Source organism: Meles meles, chromosome 18 (assembly GCF_922984935.1).
Source record: "Meles meles chromosome 18, mMelMel3.1 paternal haplotype, whole genome shotgun sequence".
NCBI lineage: Eukaryota > Metazoa > Chordata > Mammalia > Carnivora > Mustelidae > Meles > Meles meles.
The window spans coordinates 31,714,401-31,736,393 of NC_060083.1; the positions used below are offsets into that span (position 1 = coordinate 31,714,401).

A 21,993-nucleotide genomic window follows, 5' to 3' on the forward strand; every position below is an offset into this window, starting at 1 on the left:
TGGGCTCCAGAGCCAGTCAGTCTGGCTCTTGGATTTAAATTCTTAACTATTTTTTAAAAATGGTTAAAACATTTTTGTCTGGATTTTACTAGATGCATTGTATAATGGTAGGCATGTTTGGAGAGTATTTCACTTATTTTATCCTTAAAAAACTCCCTTCTCCTAATTATTATTACTATTAAAATGATTGAAACAATTATTTTGTATTCCAAATACGTTCTGATATTTTCAATAAAGTGAAATTACTTTCAATAAGAATAAATGTTTGGTTAGAAAGGTAACAGAATGTTTAGGTGCTAAAGATATCATTTGGAAAAGTAGACATGATCCTTTAAAATGATTTTTTTAAATTAGTCTATTACCATGTTGTTTTTAACAAAAAATAGCACCTAATCAGACTAAACATAATTTTATTGCATCCACAAAGGAAAACTTGGAATTCTTCTTTCCAAGTGGAAAGAGGGGAGCGCCTTAAATGCTGCCAGAGGTTAATTGTGGTTGATGACTCTTCTCTGTTTGAATTTGTCCCAGCTGTGCTACAGTGCTGCTCTCCTTCTGCCCATATGGACGCTCTAAGTAGTTGTGTCACTCCCACTGCCTCTTCCTATGCACACTGCAACTACTTCCAGGTAAGATTCTTAGAACAGTGCACACACTCCATTTCACGTGGAAGATTATTGACCTTGCACAGTTTTAAAGTATAATTTTATCTTAATAGTAAGTAAGCTGTGGATTACAGCTTCAGTTTCCTCAGTTCTAAAAAAAAAAAGGTGGGGGTTGATAAAAATGATGTCTGAGGATTCTTCCAGGCCTGTGTTGTCCAAAAGAGTAGCACTAGCTACATGGCTATTGAAATTAATTTAAATGAAATAAAATATAAAATTCATTTCTGCTGCTCAAAGTCTTATACGGCTAGTGGCTACCAAATTGTACAGCACAGAGCATTTTCATCATTGCTGAAAGTTAGTTTGAGTATCGCTGTTCTAGGCTCTTCTGTGGTAAAATGAATACCAGAAAACCTTTAAAAGTATGTAAGTCACCAAATAACAGTTTCTTCCAAGATGATATAGAGAGTTATTTTTTTTTAAATGAGAAAGGAAAATGAAATAAAAAGTGAGAAATTTAAGTGGTGATCCTTTTTTGCTCCCATATTGTGAACACTATACTTCAGTTATTTTTCACATTATTTATTGGGAAGCAATTGAGTTTTATTTAAATGTTTTAGACTGCTATTTCTATGATAAGATCAAATTTTTTTAAAAGATTTTATTTATTTATTTGACAGACAGAGATCACAAGTAGGCAGAAGCAGGCAGAGAAGAGGGGGAAGCAGGCTCTTCACTGAGGAGGGGCTCGATCCCAGGACCCTGAGATCATGACCCGAGCCGAAGGCAGAGGCTTAACCCACTGAGCCACCCAGGCGCCCCTAGAATAAGATTAAATTTCATTCTTTGTAGTTTTATGCTATAATTGCTTAAAGATTGGAATTATGTGTTTGCCTTTGATGTCATGTAGTTGAGATAGCTTCTGGGTTTTTTTTTCTTTTTTAAGATTTTATTTATTTATCTGACCGACAGAGATCACAATTAGGCAGAGAGGCAGGCAGAGAGAGGAAGGGAAGCAGGCTCCCTGCTGAGCAGAAGCGGGGCTGGATCCCAGGACCCTGGGATCATGACCTGAGCCACCCAGGCACCCCAAAGATAGCTTCTGTTTTTAAGAGAATAGCTTATTAGTGGCATTCCACTAGTAATTTTGAGAAAATTACATGGAAAGCCAAATTATAATCAGATTGTTATTTGAAGAGTATAGAGTCAGATCAAAGGGACTTAGTTGGACATTTTTAATGGCAGGTACCATCAGTGGACTATCAAGCATGATAGTCCAGTCTGTTTATCTTCGCTAGAGAGACATATCTGTCCCACAAATTAGATTCTCTTGTTTGTAGATCCAGGCACTCTCTCCCTTGGATCACACTGGAGATACTCTGATGGTGTTTATGTCTTATTTATGTTTATGTTTTAAATAAATTATTTAACATATCCTTAGAAATATCCTTACTATAGAAAGACAATACTTGTTATAGGAAAATAAAGATAATTTTTAAAATAAAAAAAACATATTTTAGGGGTGCCTGGGTGGCTCAGTGGGTTAAAGCCTCTGCCTTCAGCTCAGGTCATGATCTCAAGTTCCTGGAATCGAGTCCCGCGTCGGGCTCTCTGCTCAGCAGGGAGCCTGCCTCCTCCTCTCTCTGCCTGCCTCTCTGCCTACTTGTGATCTCTGTCTGTCAAATAAATAAATAAAAATCTTTTTAAAAAAACATATTTTAGATGTGATTCTGGAAATAAATGCAATTGGTTTTGTTGGATCTTAGATATTGGTGAGAGTGTGCATGAATGATCATTATAGTGTAATGGTTAAGAACAAGAGCTCTGAAGTCAGGCATCCTATGTTTGAAACCTGGATTTGTCAGTTATTTCATTGTGACTTTAGGTAAATACACAGTTTCTCTTAACTTCAGTTTCACCATTTGGAAATGGAGATGATTACATTTTATAGGCCTCTTGCAAGGATAAAATGGAATAATGTATATAAAGTACTTTGCATGTGTTTGGCACATAGTAAGAACTCAATAAATGGTGCTATTGGCTAGAGAAAGTGGCTTGATGCTTAAACCATTTAAATTTACATTATTTGGCATTAATGTCCTTCAAATAACTGACTCAGTCTTTGTTGTGTATTTGGCAACACCAACCTATCACACGTTTTATTTAATTATTACTCTTCAGTATTTTATATTCATAGCTTGAGATTATTTATCCCCAAATATGTAATTGAATGCCTACTTTGTGCAAAGTACTATGTATAAGAGAATACATCTTAAAGATATAAAGAATATATCTAAAAGTGACAGCTCTTTTAAATCTGTGTTTTATTATTAAAAATAAATAATCTCAGGAACCAAAGGACATTCGATATTCCATCCATTTTTTCCCAGATCATTTGGAACAGAATATCAGTACCTTCCCCTGAATCTATAGAAGCATTGGTGGACTTGTGAGCATCCTGTGTTTGAAATTTCCTTACTACATTCCTAAAATAGTATATGATAGATATAAGTGATGTTTTTGTCTGTCAACTCTTAAGAAAGAATTGGTTGTATAGGCATTTTATCAGCAAATACGTATTTGGGTACTGTAGCTTTTTGATTTTTTATATTTAACCCTGAGAATTATTGGTCCTTTCCAGTATTTAGCATAGTGGTTGATGTATATTAGTCGCTAAGTAAATGTTAACAATAGAATTAAAGCTGCCATTGCTGAAAAGTTGATTGGTGTTCAGGTTTTCTTAGTGAGCTTTCGTTAAAATTTATTTAACATTTATCAGCCTAAACATTGTTGCTTTCCTCCTTAATCTCATATTCAATTTTCTATCCAAACAGTCCTATTTTCTCTTTTCCCAGAATCCTCCAATGCAATCCTCCTATCCAGTTGAATTTCTGCCTTCTAATTGGCCTTGCAGTGCTACTGATGAAAATAAAAAGACAGAAGTAAACCTAGAGGCTGTTTTTCAGATAGTAGATGAGTTGCATTCCTCCCCTAAATTGGAGATGGTGAAGGTGGAGCCTGTTGAGAATCAGTGCCCAACATCTCAGTCTAACAGAGGCCAACATATGCTAGCTAATTCAAACAGCAGCAATCCATCTTCCACAAGTCAGGCTAGCCAGCTGGAGCCACTTACTCCTGTAGGCTCAGATATTACATCTTTTGTGGTCGGAACAGAACAAGCAATTACCTGCTCTCTACCACAGTCACCTGAGTACATCTATACCATCCACACAGCTCAGCCTGTTGAAAATACAACAATGCAGGAATCTGCAGCCATCCAACAAGGTCATGTCAAACTGAAGGAGCAGCTAAGTCATAATCCATCTCCATCTTCAGTAGTGTTTGTGCAGGAAGGGCTACCATTCAGCACACACCAGGTAAGGCAAAGAAAAAAATCCCTAAAAAGCTCAAAGTACCTAATGCTTCTTGCTAAAGACTGTTCTGGTGAAGAGTTTGTTCACATTTTATTTGGGTTTATTACCAGTTCATTATGCTTTTTTTAAAAAAATATTTATTTATTTATTTGACAGAGAGAGAGAGAGAGAGAGATCACAAGTAGGCAGAGAGGCAGGCAGAGAGGGGTGGGTAAGGCAGGCTTCCCGCTGAGCAGAGAGCTGGATGCGGGGCTCGATCTCAGGACCCTGGGACCATGACCTAAGCTGAAGGCAGAGGCTTAACCCTCTGAGCCACCAGCCCCGCTTTCTTTCTTTCTTTCTTTTTTTTTTTTTTTTAAAGATTTTACTTATTTGTTAGAGCAAGAGAGAGAGTACAAGTACATGCCAGAGCCCGAACGGGGTGTGGGGCGAGGCAGGGGGACAAGCAGACTCCGTACTGTGTGCAGAGCCTGACATTGGGGCTCCATTCCAGGACCCAGAACTCATGACTTGAGCCAAGTCAGATGCTTAACTGACTGAGCTACCCAGGTGCTCCCATTATGCTTTCCAGAAGGATAGTGGTTGTCCCAGTGATTCTGCATACAAAATTCAGAAAGAAGTAACCTTAAAACCCAGACTTCTTCTTACTGTGTTATGGTCTGAAGTCAACCTCTAGAGAGGCAGTAGGAGCATTGTGGTATAAAAGTTATTTTCATGTTAAAAGCATCCCTTGAGTTTTGCTTCCTATCTTAATTTGGATGGACTAGGTGTGCCTGGATGATTAAATCCACTACTAAGAAAGGATGGTTTATCTGGCAGATAATATCAGGACATTCCTAGCCATTTGTAGCATGGAGGTAAGGAGATGGTTAGGGGTCTTTTCGTAATTTCTTATAGCATTATTGAATTCTCATTTGACTTATGAGCATACTGTGTTTGAATTTCATTACTAATATCTACATTCTTTTTGTTGTTGTTATCTACATTCTTAAAGCAGAATTCTGACTCTAGTTTGAGAGACATATTCTGAAGGTAGAAGCTAATTCCTTTATTGCTGCTGGGTTTTGACCAGAAAATGAATAAAATTTGATTCTAAGTAAAAGTACATCTAAATTAAAATCGCTTTTTGTGAATTAACTTATATTTTCCTACTTTTATTTTTTCTTGATCTTAGCTATGTGTGTGTGTGTATATATATGTATATATATATACACACATATATATATATACATATATATATGTATATATACATATATATATACACATATATATATGTATATATATATATACATATATATATATACATATATATATACACACACACATATGTAAACATGTGTATATATACACACATATACACACACATATATATTTTTTAAATTTTGGGTTTTTTCTTTAATGGGACTGAAAATATCATCACTTTTAGATTCCCAAGATAACTTTTTGGTAGTTGTGGTTTGTGTTGTTGTTGTTGTTGGATAGCAAAGCAAAGTCTATTGAGTGATAGCAAAGTGATAGTTCAAAGCTCCCAAGGATGGAGGGGACCTGAAGGGTTTGCCCAAAGTTGTGGTTTTTTTTAATGCATTCTTTTTTAGCTCTAATTTTAGATCTATCTGTCTTAAGGTATATATCAACTCATTGTCCTTTTTTGAGCCCAAGTGTTGAGACCCAGTATATCATGTGTTAAAATAGTACTATAAATTCTGTAGACCAAAGATAGGTCCATTGTGTTTCAAATATGATTGTGGAAAGAAAAGAAAATTTCTCTTTGTTCCTTCATAGTCACATCCAAAGTACTAGATTTCATACCTTAAAATTGCATTCACATAATTACTTTCAAGATCTTTAAAAAATGTTTGAACATCAGAGCTTTTAAAAGCTGTTTTTAACTTTTAGCTTTATTTCATTATATAGTTTTATTTAAAATGAATTCAAAGAAATAAGAGTATTTCAGAAGTTGGCCACCTTGGGGAAGGAATTTGCATTCCAGAGAAAATTTAGGAACTCCAAACTTATATCTCATAAACAGAACAGATCTAGATTTTTTTAGGGGCGGAAGCTTATACAATTTTGAGGGTCTCTTTAAGACAAAGAATACAAAATTGGTAGAATAAAGTGTCCTCAGCTCCACTGACATCATCCAACAGGATTTTGCCAATGACCATTTTAATATTACCAATGGGAGTGGAAATCTGATGGAAGGGATACTAGAGTGGAGAAAGATAGTTGGCTTAACCAATTGTAAATTTGTATGTGTGTGTGAATTTTACCAAAACAACAACAACAACAACAACAAGCTTCATGGTTAATCTTCTGATCCTAAGTAGATGTTTTAGCTCCATATACATTTCAATGCTTTGTGCATGGGGAAATATATATCCTACTACTGAATATTCAGATTAGTTCCAAAAAATCAAAGGTGGTATCACTCATAAGAATAAAAAGCCTTTTACAAATATGTTTGTTGGATCATGTTTCAATATTAGAACTCCTCTGATAAAATATCTTAACTTTTAGTAGATATTTGGAGTAAATTCAGAATAATGAGTGGGTTTCATATTTTAGGTGGATGCCAGTATAAAATGCCAGACCAATCCACCTGAGAATATCTTGCCTTCAGAACAGATGGGATTCCTTATTTCAGAAATGGGGCCTGCTAGCAAACCAAGTAAAGATACAGGTTTATCTACTCCAGCCAGGTACAGAGAGCGAAGAAGCAACTCACAGCAAGGAAAGTCCCCTGGTAAGGATTATTGTGCTCTAGAATACTAGAATTAGAACCATGGTATGGAGTTAATATGTGAATGACAGTTTTTTTCCGAGTCTTCATTTTTATTCATAATTATATTATACTTACCACATTGCTTTTTTATGTAACTGTAATTCTAACTCCATGTGTTTTCTTAATTGTCCTTGAAAAGTGTGTAAAAGTTATTTTCCTAGTATTGCATGTATGTATTTTCCTACTATTGCAAATTTGAGCTTTCCAAGAGATAGAACATATTAAGTAAAAGCAAAGGAAAGTAAGTTATTTAACTTGCAGCTGGCAAGGATGAAGAGTGACTTAACAGCTGCTTCAAGTGCCAAAGACTTTATCATTATTAATGTACTTATTTTCTTACTAACAGAATATAGGACAAGAGGGGATATGCTCAAACTGTGGCAGAAAAGAATTAGATGGTCATTAATGACATTATCCCAAGCACATTATAAAGATAGTATGAAGTATGGCTTTTTATCAGTGGTATTGTTTTTCTTGTGGTTTGTAGGAATCCAGAATTAATGATTGTCTTAGGCACATAGAGTTGTTTCCTTTTTTTTTAAATTTAAAATTTTGTTTATTTATTTGACAGAGAGAGAAATCACAAGTAGGCAGAGAGGCAGGCAGAGAGAGAGTGGGAAGCAGGCTCCACGCTGAGCAGAGAGCCCGATGCTGGGCTTGATCCCAGGACCCTGAGATCATGACCTGAGCCAAAGGCAGAGGCCCAACCCACTGAGCCACCCAGGTGCCCTCATGGAGTTGTTTCTACTATTTCATTTATTTATTTATTTTTAGAGAGAGTGAGAGAGAGTGCACGTGGTTAGTGGCAGGAGGGACAGAGGGAGAAGAGGAGAATTTTTTTTTTAAGATTTATTTATTTTAGGGAGTGGCTCAGTCATTATGCATCTGCCTTCGGCTCAGATCATGATCTCAGGGTCCTGGGATCAAGCCCTGCATTGGGCTCCCTCCTCAGCAGGAAGTGTGCTTCTTCCTTTCCCACTCCCCCTGTTTGTGTTCCCTCTCTTATTGTGTCTCTCTCTGTCAAATAAATAAGATCTTTTAAAAAATTTATTTATTTTAAAGAGAGAGGGAGCATGAGCAAGAGGGACAGAGGGAGAGGGAGAGTCTCAAGCAGACTCCCTGCTGAGCACAGAACCCAACACGGGGCTCCATCTTACCACCCCAAGATCATGACCTGAGCAGAAACCAAGAGGCAGACACTTAACTGACTGCTCCAGCCATGCACACCAGAGGGAGAGAATCTTAAGCATGCTCTATGCTCAGCATGGAGCCTGGTGCAGGGCTCAGTGATCCTGAGATCATGACCTGAGCCAAAATCAAGAGTTAGACACTCAACCTACTGAGCCACCTAGGTGCCCTTGTTCTCCTGTTCCCAAGGCAATTGGACAAACCATTTTTAAAGAAAACAGTAACATCTAATAAAACATGTTTCTTTATATGATTCAAAAACAAGTCATCAAAGTCTCCAGTGGCCAACTTTAATATTCTCCCATGACAGAAGCATGCAGTTCAGGTAGCATTAATCAGGTCGGACAATCGTTTTAGCCTATAAAAATTGAAAAATACTGAGAACTTCTCTGAGAAATTCTCCAAAAGGTGAACTGTATAGTGATATGATCAAGATCTTACTCAGACTCATAGCATTCTTTCTGCAAAACACTTTTTAGATGAAAGTGTTTTAGTGTTTATGCAAAACACTTTATAGATCACTTATCTTATTTATTAAACTTAACTTGTATAGTCACTTTTGTTTGAATATATGGTTCAATCCATGATGAAACATTAAAATTTCTCACCATTGAAAATGTTAAAGACAACAGCATAAACTGAAGGCAATTTAGAAAAGGACAGAAACTAATATTTGCTGCATACCCATTTTTATGCCATAAAAAACATTGAATGTGATATTATCATCATTTTAAAGATTGGGAAAATTAGGCTTGGAGAGGATAAGTAACCTGTTTGCAAAGAGAAACGAATAAGGTCCCACATTTATTAATGTAGCTAATAGTTTACTCATAATCACTCTGCTGATTGATCCTTGGATACCTAAAAGTATTTAAGTTTCATGTAGTCCCACTTGTTTTTTGGGGGGGAGGGTTTGTTTGTTTGTTGTTGTTTGCTCTTGTTGTCTGTGTTTTTGGTGTCCTATCCGAAATCATTGCCAAGTCCAATGTCATGAAGTTTTTCCTCTATGTTTTCTTCTAGGAGTTTTATAGTTTACGTCTTACACTTAGGCCTTTAGCCCATTTTGAGTTAATTTTTGAATATGATGTAAGATAAGGGTGCAACTCCATTTTTTTGCATGTGAATATAGTTTTCCTACCCCATTTGTTGAAGAGATTGTCCTTTCCCCATTGAGTGGTCTTAGCATCTTAGTGGAAGATCATCTGATCGTATAAGTGAGCATTTGTTTCTGGTCTTTCTATTCTAGACCATTGGTCTGTTTGTATGTCTTTATGCTAGTACCATGTGATCTGTTTAACCTCTCAGTTCTGCCCTTGTACAAAACCAGCCATAGACAATACATAGGTGAATGGTTGTGGTGGTGTTCCAGTAAAGCTGTATTTACAAAAACAGGTGCTGGGCCCAATTTAACCCAGAGGTCGTAATTTGCCAACACTTGAATTAAACTAACAGCTTCTTTCTGAACAACAACAATGGAAACCAGAAGAGGGTAAAGTCACGTTTTTTACTATAAGGAAAGAAAATGGCAATCCTAGAAGTCTTTACCCAGTTAAAAAAAAAATCCTTCAAGAATGAAGGCAAGATGATGAAAACATTTTTAGATAAACACAAAATTGAGAGCATGTGCCACAACAGATCAGCACTAAAGGAACTTCTACAGGGTGTTCTTCAGGCAGGAGGAGACTGTGGTAAAGGTATTGATTAGTATGGGCTTTGATGAATCAAGAGTACATACTGTAGTTTTTAGGGTAATCACCAACAAAATATAAATAATCCAAAGGAAGGCAGGAAAGGGGAAAAAGGGAAGGAAAATAACATAGAACAAATAATAAAATGGTGGATCCAAATTTCACCAGTGCAATGATTATATGTAAATGATCTTTAAAATTTTAATTCAAAGGCAGAAATTGCTAGAATGGATAAAAGAGCAAACTCCTACAATAGGCTGGCTATAGGAGACATGTAGCTTGAAAGTAAGTGGATGGGAAAAGATATAACATGCAAAAAGGAAGTATGAAAGACTGCAATGGTTACTTTTATTTTTATTTTATTTTTTTAAAGACTTTATTTATTTATTTGACAGAGAGAGATCACAAGTAGGCAGAGAGGCAGGCAGAGAGAGAGGAGGAAGCAGGCTCCCTGCGGAGCAGAGAGCCCGATGCGGGGCTCGATCCCAGGACCCCGAGATCATGACCTGAGCCGAAGGCAGCAGCTTAATCCACTGAGCCACCCAGGCGCCCCTGCAATGGTTACTTTTAAATATTGATAAAGCAGACTTTAAGACAGAGCGTTATAAAGGGTCTACGTCATAATGGTGAACAGTTTATCATGGAAGCATATCAATTATAAATGTATTTTTAATAGCTTTTTTTAAAGATTTTATTTATTTATTTGACAGACAGAGATCACAAGTAGGCAGAGAAGCAGGCAGAGAGAGAGGGAGAGGGGGAGAAACAGGCTCCCCGCTGAGCAGAGAGCCCGATGCGGTACTTGATCCCAGGACTCTGGGATCATGACCTGAGCCGAAGGCAGCGGCTTAACCCAATGAGCCACCCAGGAACCCCTATAAATGTATTTTTGTGTAATAAGGGCTTTAAAATATATGAAGTAAAAATTAACAAAAGGAGAAATAGGCAATTCCTCAATATAGTAGTATGTTGTTTTAAAGGTTTATTTATTTATTTTAGAGAGATCATATGCACATACATGTGGAGGGAGGGACAGAGGGAGAGAATCTTCAAACAGACTCCCCGCTAAGCATGGAGCCCAGTCTGATGATCCATGAGATCATGACCTGAGCCAAAATCAAGAGTTGGATGCTCAACTGACTGAGACACCCAGCCATCCCTAGAGTAGGATATTTTAACATACTATCTAAGTAATTGATAGAATAACTAGACAAAATATTAGTAAAGACGTAGGACATCTCAACAACATAATCGGCCATCTTGATCTAATTGGCATTTATAGAACACTGCATCCCAAAACTACAGAATATGTACTATTTTCAAGTGCACATGGTATGTTCACCAAGATAGGTTACATATTGGGCCATAAAACAAGCCTCAATAAATTTACAAGAATTAAAATCATACAAAGTGTATTCTCTGAATACAACAGAATTAAATTAGAATCAGTGATAATTGGGTGGGTGGCACAGTCAGTTAAGTGTCTGACTCTTGGTTTTAACTCAGGTTGTGATCTTGGGGTCTTGAGATCGAGCCCTGTGTCAGGCTCTGCACTCAGTGCAGGGTCTGCTTGAGATTCTCTCTCCCCCTTCCCTCTCCTACTCATGCTTTCTCTCTGTCTCTCTAAGATGAATAAATCTATCTTAAAAAGAAATCAGTGACAATGAAGTAACAAGGAAGACTTCCAGTACCTGGAAATACAATGATATACTTCTAAGTAATTCATAACTCAGAGACAAAAATTTCAAGAAAAATTAGAAAATATTTGGAATTCAGTGATAATGAAAACATCAGTTTGTGAGATGCATTTAAACAATGTTAGCATGAAATATATTGCTTTGTTAGTATTTTTTATTTTATTTTTTAAAGATTTATTTATTTTAAGGAGAGAGAGAGTGCATGTACGAGTGGGGCCAGATTCAGGGCTTGGTCTTACAACCCATGAGACCATAACCCATGAGATCGTGACCTGAGCCAAAACCAAGGGCTGGATGCTTAAGTGACTGAGCCACCCATGTGCCCTAATATGTGTAGCTTTAAATGGTAGTATTAGAAAAGAAGTAAGATCTAAAATCAATGACCTGAAGTATTACTATAAGAAGCTAGAAAAAAAAAAAGAGGAAAGTAAATCAAAGTAAACATGAGGAAGGAAATACTAAAAATAAGAATAGGAATCAGTGAAATAGAAAATAGTTGAGAAAATTAATAAATATAAAACTGACTCTTTGAAAAGATCAACAAAATTGTCAAACCTCTAGCTAAACTGATCAAGAAAAAAGAAAACCCAAATCATAACTATCAAGAATGAAAAAGAGATATCCACCTCAGAATTTATGGATATTGAAAGGATAGCAAGAGAATGCTGGGGACAGTCTTATATTAATTTACAACACAGTTAAATATGTTGAAAAATACAACTTAACAGAATTCACCCAAGAGCCAGGCGAATAGCCCTACATCTATTAAAGAAATTGAACTGGTTATCAAAGACTTTTCTTTTTTTTTTTAATATTTATTTATTTATTTGACAGACAGAGATCACAAGTAGGCAGAGAGGCAGGCAGAGAGAGAGAGGAGGAAGCCGGCTCCCCACTGAGCAGAGAGCCCCATGCGGGGCTCGATCCCAGGACCCTGGGATCATGACCTGAGCCGAAGGCAGAGGCTTTAACCCACTGAGCCACCCAGGTGCCCCTCAAAGACTTTTCTTAAGAATCCTCATGAAATAGATGTAAAAGTCATTAACAAAATATTAGCAGATTGAGTCCAACAATATTTAAAAAGGATGATACTCCACAACCAAATAGAGTTTGTCTCAGGAATGCAAGGCTTGATTGATTTTCAAATGTTAAACAATGTTACTTGTTATATTACAGAATAAAGGAGAAAAACTTTCTGGTGATCTCAATAGATGCAGGGAATGCACTTGAAAAAATTCAGTACATGTTCATAGTAAAACCCTCAACAAAGTAGGAATAGTGGAAAATTTCTCAAACTGATAAATAACACCTCTAAAATATGTATAACAAAAATCATGGTTAATGGTGAGAGACTACTATATACGTTAGAAACTGGGAACAAGGCAAGGATACTCACTTTCACCACTTGTAATACGTATTGTCCTGGTGGGCCTACCATTGCAATAGGCAAGAAAAAGAAATAAAAGGCATCAAGATTGAAAAGAAAGAAGTAAAAGTATTTCCAGATGGTATGATTGCTCATATGAAAAAAAATCTAGGGAATCTACACAGTAACTGGTAGAACAAATAAATGAATTTAGCAAGGTTGTAGGACATAAGATTGATACACAAAAATAAATTGTATTTCTCTAACCTAGTAGCACACAATTGGAAAATGAAATAAAAACAGTAAGACCAAAATCATTAGATACCCAGAAGTAAGTTGAACAAAAGATGTCTAAGACATCTACATTGAAAGAAATTAAAGAAGACATAAATGGAAAGATATGCCATATTCATGGATAAGAAGATCCAATTTTCTTAAAGTGAGGGTTCTTTCCAAATTCATCTATGAACTCAGTGCAATCTCAATCAAAATTCCAGTGGACTTTTTTTTTTTTTTAATTACAAGCTGATTCTAAAATTTAAAAGGAAATGCAAAGATTGGAGAATTACCAAAGCAATCTTCAAAAACAAAAAGTTAGAGGAGATTTTACTGATTTCAAGACTTAACAGAAAGCTGTAATAATTAAAATAGTTTGATATTTGTGAAAAGATAGGCATATAGATGAATGATACAAGAGTCCAGAAATGGATCCATACATATGTGGTCAATTGATTTTTAACTGTGGTGCCAAGGCAAAGTAGTGAAGAAAGGAAAAGTCTTTTCAACAAAAATTAGCATTGACCCATACCTCACACCTTAAATAAAAATTAACTTAAAATGAATTACGGACCTAAATATAAAACTCAAACATATAAAACTTATTGGAAAAAAAAGGAAAAGCTTTGCTACTTTGGAGTGGACAAAGTGGTCTTGGAACACAAAAAGCATGATTAATAAAGAAAAAATTGATAAATTGGATTTCATCAAAATATTAAACTTTTGCTCCTTAAGAGGCACCATTAAGAAAATGAAAAGGCAAGCCAGAGTCTAAGAGAAAATATTGACAACACACATGTCAAAACAAAGGACATACTTAGAATGTAAAAAAACCTCTTTTTTTAAAAAAGATTTTATTTATTTATTTGACAGACAGAGATCACAAGTAGGCAGAGAGGCAGACAGAGAGAGAGAAGCAGGCTCTTGCTGAGCAGAGAGCCCGACATGGGGCTTGATCCCAGGACTTTGAGATCATGCCCAACCCACTGAGCCACTCAGGTGCCCCTGTAAAAAGAACTCTTATAATGCAACTCAAAAATGGGGGAATGTATGAACAGACATTTCACAAAAGATATACAAGTGGCCAGTAAGCACATGAAGAAATGTAACATGTTTAATCATTAGGGAAGTCAGATTAAAACTATAATGAGATATCACTACACACCCGTTAGAATGCCCAAAATTTTTAAAGAAAAAAATATGACCATGCTAAGTGTTGATGAGACAGCTAGAACTGTTCACATATTGCTAGTGGGATTAAATAGTGTACCCATTTTTGGAAACCATTTGGCATTTTTTTTTAAATTTATTGATTTGACAGAGATTACAAGTAGGCAGAGAGGCAGGCAGAGAGAGAGAGAGGAGGAAGCAGGCTTCCCACCAAGCAGAGAGCCCGGTGTGGGACTCGATCCCAGGACGTGGGGATCATGACCTGAGCTGAAGGCAGAGGCTTAACCCACTGAGCCACCCAGGCACCCCGCATTTTCTTAAGAATATAAAGACACACAACAACTTATGAATTACATATAAATTACAGTATATCCATACAACAACAGAATACTACTCAGCAATAAAAAGGAACACATTATTTTTATATACAAATCATTATGTTGATGTGGTCCTTGGGGAATATACATTTCTTTTCTTCACTTTTTTTTTAACATTTTATTTTTTAAAGTAATCTCTATACCCACTGTGGGGCTCAAACTCACAACCCTAAGATCAAGAGGCATCTGCTCTACAGACTGAGCAAACCAAATACTTCTGGAATATATATTTCTATGGAGCAATCCAGTTTTTGCTGCCTACTTTTTGCTAGAGTGGATCTAAAACGTCAGAGGATTACTTTAGAGGCTGAACAGTCACACATCATACAAGAGGCCAGGCTTGTTACTTATCTGGCGTTTCAATTCTTTAAAAAAAAAAAAAAAGACTACTGCTTTGTTTGCTTTTGGTCATTCCGGATGTGAGTTTTAACAGGGATCTCATTTAGGTAGTTTTTAAGCCTGACACATCTGGAATTTGATTTACTGTCTATACTTTGCCCATCCCTTTCATTCAACCTAATGGAACCTGTATTGGGATCATCTAAAAGAATGGGTTTCATTGGAAAGATAACATCCTTAATCTGATCTTTGCCACCGAGCTTTCTCCCATTGTCTATCAGTAGCACTTGAGAAAAGCTTGAGGACCTCTTACCACTATTTCAGGTTGGGATAATGAAGCAATGGGGTGCATAATCCAAATTATTGAACTCTAGACAATAAGTTATCAACCACAGGCAGAGAATTATTCCCTTCCATCTCTGCTTGCTCTCTGGCTAACTCTAGCCCAAGTTCATCTCTTATTTTAGGGCTTTGCTGAATGTGTCAAGAAACAGCGAGCACACGGTAAATTTTGTCAGCCTTTCCCCCTATGGTTGCATGCTCTCTTGGTGTGTGGTCTGCCTCCCAAGGCTATCACAGCAACAATTTTATGAGATGTTGTGATATGGATTACAAATTTCATCGGCGTTCTAACCTGCTGTGTCTTAATTACTTGCTGTCTGACTACTAAGCCAATACTGTGTATTTTAATTTGAATAATTGCAGCACTCCACTTCTAGATTCCAAATTCCGTGTTAGGGCACATGCAAGTTAGGCTACTGTAACAAACAGAACAAAAAAACCAGTAGCTTAAACAGTTCAGAAGCTTGTTGTTCTCAGTCTGATACAGTCTGAGAATAAGCTGTCGAGAGCTGATGTGGCACTCTCTCTGGTACCCCGTAGGTATTGCGTGGTTAAAAACAGCTCACCACTCTATCAGTATGTCAGCCAACATCCTGCTATAAATATCCTTTCCTTTTATGAGCATAATCATCGCTTCTGCTCACACCAGTTTGACTAGAACTTAGTCACACGGTCAAACTGGCTGCAGGGAAGCTTGGAAATGTAGTCTTTAGCTGGGGACCACCTGCCTATTTAAACACCACCATGATTTTTAAGGGAAGAATACATATTAGGAGATAACTAGAAGTCTGTGTTGTATGGACTAAGAAAATATTTACAACAAAATATAAAACATTATATTAGTAATACATAAAAGCTTCTACAAACCAATAAGAAAAAGGCAACCCAATAAAAGTAAATAAAATGATACTAATGATGTGCTTGTCAGAAGAAACACAATGACCAATATGCACAGAGAATGATGTTGAACCGCTCAGAGAAATCAGTAGAGAAATGCAAATTAAATCAGCCAAAAAATTGTTTGTTTGTGGGAGTTTTGTTTTTTTTTTTGGCAGTTTGATTGGCAAAACTTAAGCTGTTGCTAATATCCAGGTTTGATAAAATTTTAGGAGAAAAGGAACCTCTCCTATACTGTAACTGGAATGTAAATTTGTATAGCCTTTTGGAGGGCTTAGTCATTATCCTAAGTAATTAAAATGCTCATATGCTTTGATTTAAGAATTCCGCTCTTAGGAATCTCTCCTACAGAGTTCACTATTGTGTCATTTATGATAGCAAAAATTTGGAAAAAGCATAAATGCCTGACAAGAGGGACCTAGATATGAAAAATTAATGTAATGAAATGCTATGCAGTCACTTAAAAATATAAAATAACTTGATATGTTGTTACTCGGAAAGATAGTAAGTGTTCATGATATGTTAAGTGGATGAAGCAAGTTTTGTAGCACAGTATGTCTGGGACAGCCTCCTTTCTAGAAAGAAAAAATATATACTATATAATTATAGAAAAAATGTGGAAGTATATGATAAAACTGATTAATGTAACAGTGGTTACCTCTGGGAAAGTAGAATTGGAAGTGTAGAAAGGTACTTTTTTACCTTTCGGTTTCTGTATGAGTATACACAATGGTGGGATTATGGGAAATTTTCACTCCCTTTTTGTATTTTTCTAGATTTTTTAAATTAAAAAAATATTAAAAAGTTTAAATATTTTAAAGAATTCCTATAGTATAAGTATAAAAGCATTAAAATAATAGGAATGGGAAATTTTAAGAATATTTTGAAAAAAATATTTACATTCCCTTTTTTTTAAGGATTTATTTATTTGAGAGAGAGAGAGAGAAAGCATGCAGTGGGGAGGGGCAGAGGAAGGGGGAAAGAGAAGCATAAGCAGACTCTATGCTGAGGGCTGAGCCTGATGTGGGGCTTGATTGCATGACCCTGGGATCATAACCTGAGCTAAAACCAAGAGTTGGACGCTAAACCGACTACACCATGAAGCGCCCCTACATCCCAGTTATTAATCTGATTTTGGAGGTTTAGATATGATTGACTCAAGCTAACCTTATCCCACACCTAAAATGCTTTTCCAAGATTTTGTAGAATTTCTAGGGCTTACAGTCGTCTTTAAAATTTGTTTGTTTAATTTCAATTCATCCATTTCCCACCTCTTACAACTCTTCTCTGCTGTCTTCTCCATGCTGTAACCAGATGTAGAACTTAGCCCTCTTCCTTTGATTTCTACCTTCCCCTGGGCCTTTATATTAGGCATTTGTATGTGTTCAATACTTTTCTGAAGGATGGTAGAAAGGGTTTGCATTTAGAATTAGAATTTAGAACTAGAATTTAGAATTAGAATACTGCCAGTAATTTTAAATGGAATGTTGTCCATCTTTCTTTTTATTTTTAACATTTTTAAGAAGATTTTATGTATTTGAGAGAGAGAGAGAGCACGTGAGCAAGTGGGGTAAGGAGCAGAGGGAAAGGGACAAACAAACTCTGCCCTGAGCTCAGAGTATGACGAGTACAACAAGTCTCATGACCCTAAGATCATGACCTGAGCTGAAATCAAGAGTTGGTTGCTGGGGCGCCTGGGTGGCTCGGTGGGTTAAAGCCTCTGCCTTCGGCTCAGGTCGTGATCCCAGGGTCCTGGGATTGAGCCTGGCATCGGGCTCTCTGCTGCGCAGGGAGCCTGCTTCCTCCTCTCTCTCTGCCTGCCTCTCTGCCTAGTTGTGATTTCTGTCAGATAAATAAAATATTAAAAAAAAAAAAAGATTTTAAGAGTTGGTTGCTTAACCAACCAAGCCAACCAGGTGCCCCTCCATCTTTCTTTTTAAAAGGCCTTCAGTGGGGCGCCTGGGTGGCTCAGTGGGTTAAGCCTCTGCCTTCGGCTCAAGTCATGATCTCAGAGTCCTGGGATTGAGTCCTATATTGGGCTCTCTGCTCAGCAGGGAGCCTGCTTCCCCCCTTCTCTCTCTCTGCCTGCCTCTCTGCCTACTTGTGATCTCTCTCTGTCAAATAAATAAAATCTTAAAAAAAAAAAAAAGGCCTTCAGTCACTTTACCACTTTCTCACCTTTCCTTGTCACTGATCACTATGGCCTTCGCCTTGTCGTCTTTCCTTGTACTGGCGTTATACCTTCTCTTCTCTCTCTCTCTCTCTTTTTTTTTTCTTACTTAAGGAGAGAAGTTAAGCATTTCATCTATTTCCTAGTGTCTTTGAGGCCTTATCTTCCCCACCCGAAACAACCTGACAAGATATAGTCTCTACAAAGACAGTTACCTCCCCATGAGGAATTCTGGTACCTGCTGTTAAAATAATAATTTCATCTCTTTCACTATTATGGTTGTAAGTGTAACTGATTAAGTAATTAATACATTAATTATCCTTATTAACTCTTCATGTTGTTGTTTTTTTCCCCTAAGTAAAATCTTACCCTTTGGTCGGTAGTATTGACAGCTGAGTCTTAATTGACCTTGGCTTCCTGTTGGGAAATAGAAGAGTTGTGACATATTGGCATTATTAGGACATCTGATCACATTTCCATTTTATTAGGGGCAAGGAGTAAATAACTTATATTTAAACTAGAACCTCTTTGCTAAAAAGTTAGCTTTTGTAATTAAAATGCATACATAAATACAATTCATGAAGTATAAAATTATTCTACTTTGATAGATGTTAACCTAACGGTCCATGAAATAGCTATATACTGGCTGTATATAGGGTTCTGTGGGATTAGAAAATCTTAATCAAAGTCCGTATAAGATTTATATACTATCTACTCAAGGCAGTATGGCATAGTTGACAGGAAGAAGGCTTTTAGTTTTAGAAAAACCTACATTAAAATGAAAACCTAAATTAAATAAAAATTCTTTAAAAATTTTTTTAAAAATTTATTATTTATTTTGAGAAAGAGCATGAGTGAGGGGGAGGGGCAGAGGGAAAGGAAAAAAGCAGACTCCCTGCTGAGCAGGGAGGCTGAGGCGGGGCTCTATCCCAGGACCCTGGGATCATGACCTGAGCCCAGGCAGATATTTAATTGACTGAGCCACCAGGCACTCCTAAATAAAAATTCTAAATTAAAATCTGGAAGCATTTACCATGGTAATCTTGGACATATTTGCCTTACTGAGCCTCAGTTACATCACCTATAAAATGAAGATAATGATAATGTAAAACATAACCAGCCTGGTATAGTGCCTGGTACATAGTAACTAGTCAGTACATGGTAGCAGTGGAATTTTAGCAATAATTATCATTTTCATATTCCTATCATTATGTTTGTTACTGTTAAATACCTTTCAAAGACTGGTATCACTTCAAATTCATGTGGGTTCCCAGTGTTGCCAGCATCTTGTATTTCCGTAGTATACTCTCCACTTTCCGAAGCCTTATCATCTACCATGTCATCTCTGCTCTCACTTCCAACACCCTCCTCTTTTCATTCCCAGCTGTAACCTTGTTTCTTACTGAGAAAATAGAAGCCGCTACAAGAGAACTTTCATATTTTCCTACCAACAAATCTGTCAGTCTGCCTCCAGTCGTAACGCTAAGGTCTGCCTTTCCTCCTGTTACCATGGAAGAGGGCCTGTCCCTCCATTCGTGTACAGAATCCCATGTACTTGTGGACTTAGCACTTATAGTCATCCCCCTTTACTCAGTAATCACTTTACCTTTTATGTAAGGTAATTCCCGTCAGCATACAAACATGCCACCGTAAGTTCTATGATAAAAAGAAGTTATTTCACCTTTCCTTCATTCATATCTCCATCCAGCTTTTATTCCATTTTTGTGTTTCCCTTAGAGGGAAGCTCCTTAAACATATCCTGTCCTCACCCAGGTTTTCATTCCTGCTACTCAGTTGAAACTGCTCTTGTCAAGGTTTACGTTGACTGTGAAGTTGCCAGGTTCTCAGTCCCCACTTTCCTGGACCTCTGCGGCATTTGAACACACCACTTCACACTTCCTGAAGTACTTCCTTCGCTCGCTGTCTGCAGTATCACCTGTTCCTGGTTTTCCTTCACCTGCACCTGCACTAGTCACTCCGTAGTTTCTTGTACTGAATCTTCTTTATTTTTCCTGACTTTTCATTATTGATGAGTCCCAGAACTCAATTCTTGGACCTCTTTTCTTCTCTTTCAGTTCCTAGGTATTCCCAACCAGTCTCATTGCTTTTATTATCATCTTTATAGTGATGACTCCTAAATTTGTATCTTAAGCCTCCATCTTCTCTGAACTCCAGACCTGCATACCTTATTGCCTATGCTACATCTTTATTTGGATGTCCCATAGGTGTTCCAAACTTAAAATATTCCATCCTTTCCCCAATTTTACTTATTTTAGGAAATAACACTTCTAGTCACCTCTAGTCAGCCAAAAATCTTGACTCTATTCTCTCACATCCAACACATCAGCAAATTCTAACAGCTTAATATCAGTGGAGACCCAGAATCCGACCATTTCTCATCACCCTCTCATACTCTCACACCACAGTCTGAGCACTCCATCTGTTGTCTCGATGATTGCAGTAGCTTCTTTTTTTTTTTTTTAATTTTATTTATTTATTTGACAGAGATCACAAGTAGATAGAGAGGCAGGCAGAGAGAGAGAGAGGGAAGCAGGCTCCCTGCTGAGCAGAGAGCCCGATGCGGGACTCCATCCCAGGACCCTGAGATCATGACCTGAGCCAAAGGCAGCGGCTTAACCCACTGAGCCACCCAGGCGCCCGGTTGCAGTAGCTTCTTAACCAGTCTTCCTGCTCTGTCGTTGGCCCCTAAAACCTTTTCTTCGCGCAGCAGTCATCCTTTTAAAAATGTTAATTATTTCCTTGTTTAAATTTTTCCAATGGTTTTCCATCACATTTAGAATAAAATCTAAAAATCCTTATTATGGTCTGCAAGATGCTGAATGATTTGGCTCCTGGCAACTGCTCTGACTTCATCTTCTACCACTTTGGTCCCGCTCATCTATTCCAGCCACAACAGTCTCTTCACTAGTCTTTGAGCAAACCAAGCACATTCTTGCCTTCACACTTGCTGTTCACCTGGATATTTACATAGCTTGCTCCTTTATCTCATTCAGTTCTCCACGCAAATGCCGGCTTATCATAGAAAGCTTCCTGACCGTGTTCTCTGAAATAGCACCCTATTTCAGAGAGAGGGAACACAAGTGGGAGTGGGAGAGAGAGAAGCCAGCTTCCCACTGAGCAGGAAACCTAATTTGGGGCTCAGTCCCAGGACCATGGGGATCATGACCTGAGCTGAAGGCAGATGCTTAACAACTGAGCCACCCAGGCGCCCCATCTTAACCATTTTTAAGCGTATAGATCAGTGGCATTAAGTACATTCAAAGATAAGTTTTAAACATGTAAGGAGTCAAACCACCCCTCAGGTTTCTTTTAACAAGTACTTACTGAACAACTGCCTTGGGCTTGGTACAATGCTAGGTGCGATAGGGACACACGAGTAGTGTCCCCCACAGTTTTATTCTTCTGGAACCAAGAACTGGAAATGTTTTACTAAGATGCCATTTCATATCTTGTCCTTATGCTCTGACTTTTTTAAAATACTTTTTACATTTTAAATTTTTTTTATAATTTTTCATTTTTTTTAAACATATAATGTATTATTAGCCCCAGGAGTACAGGTCTGTGAATCACCAGGTTTACACAATTCACAGCACTCATCATAGCACATGCCTTCCCCAATATCCATAACCTAACCACCCTCTCCCTAGCCCCCTCCTCCAGCAACCCTCAGTTTGTTTTGTGAGATTAAGGGTCTCTTATGG

General features: G+C 37.3%; 1 protein-coding gene across 1 annotated transcript in view; it reads left to right on the top strand.

Moving 5' to 3' along the window:
• HSF5 (heat shock transcription factor 5) overlaps positions 1 to 21,993 on the top strand; it is a 43,633-nt gene that overhangs the window by 15,344 nt on the left and 6,296 nt on the right. The window contains exons 3-5 of the mRNA XM_045983858.1: positions 532 to 629; positions 3,461 to 3,982; positions 6,545 to 6,722. Coding sequence (XP_045839814.1) covers positions 532 to 629; positions 3,461 to 3,982; positions 6,545 to 6,722 — 798 coding nt within the window. The remainder of the gene's footprint in view (positions 1 to 531; positions 630 to 3,460; positions 3,983 to 6,544; positions 6,723 to 21,993) is intronic.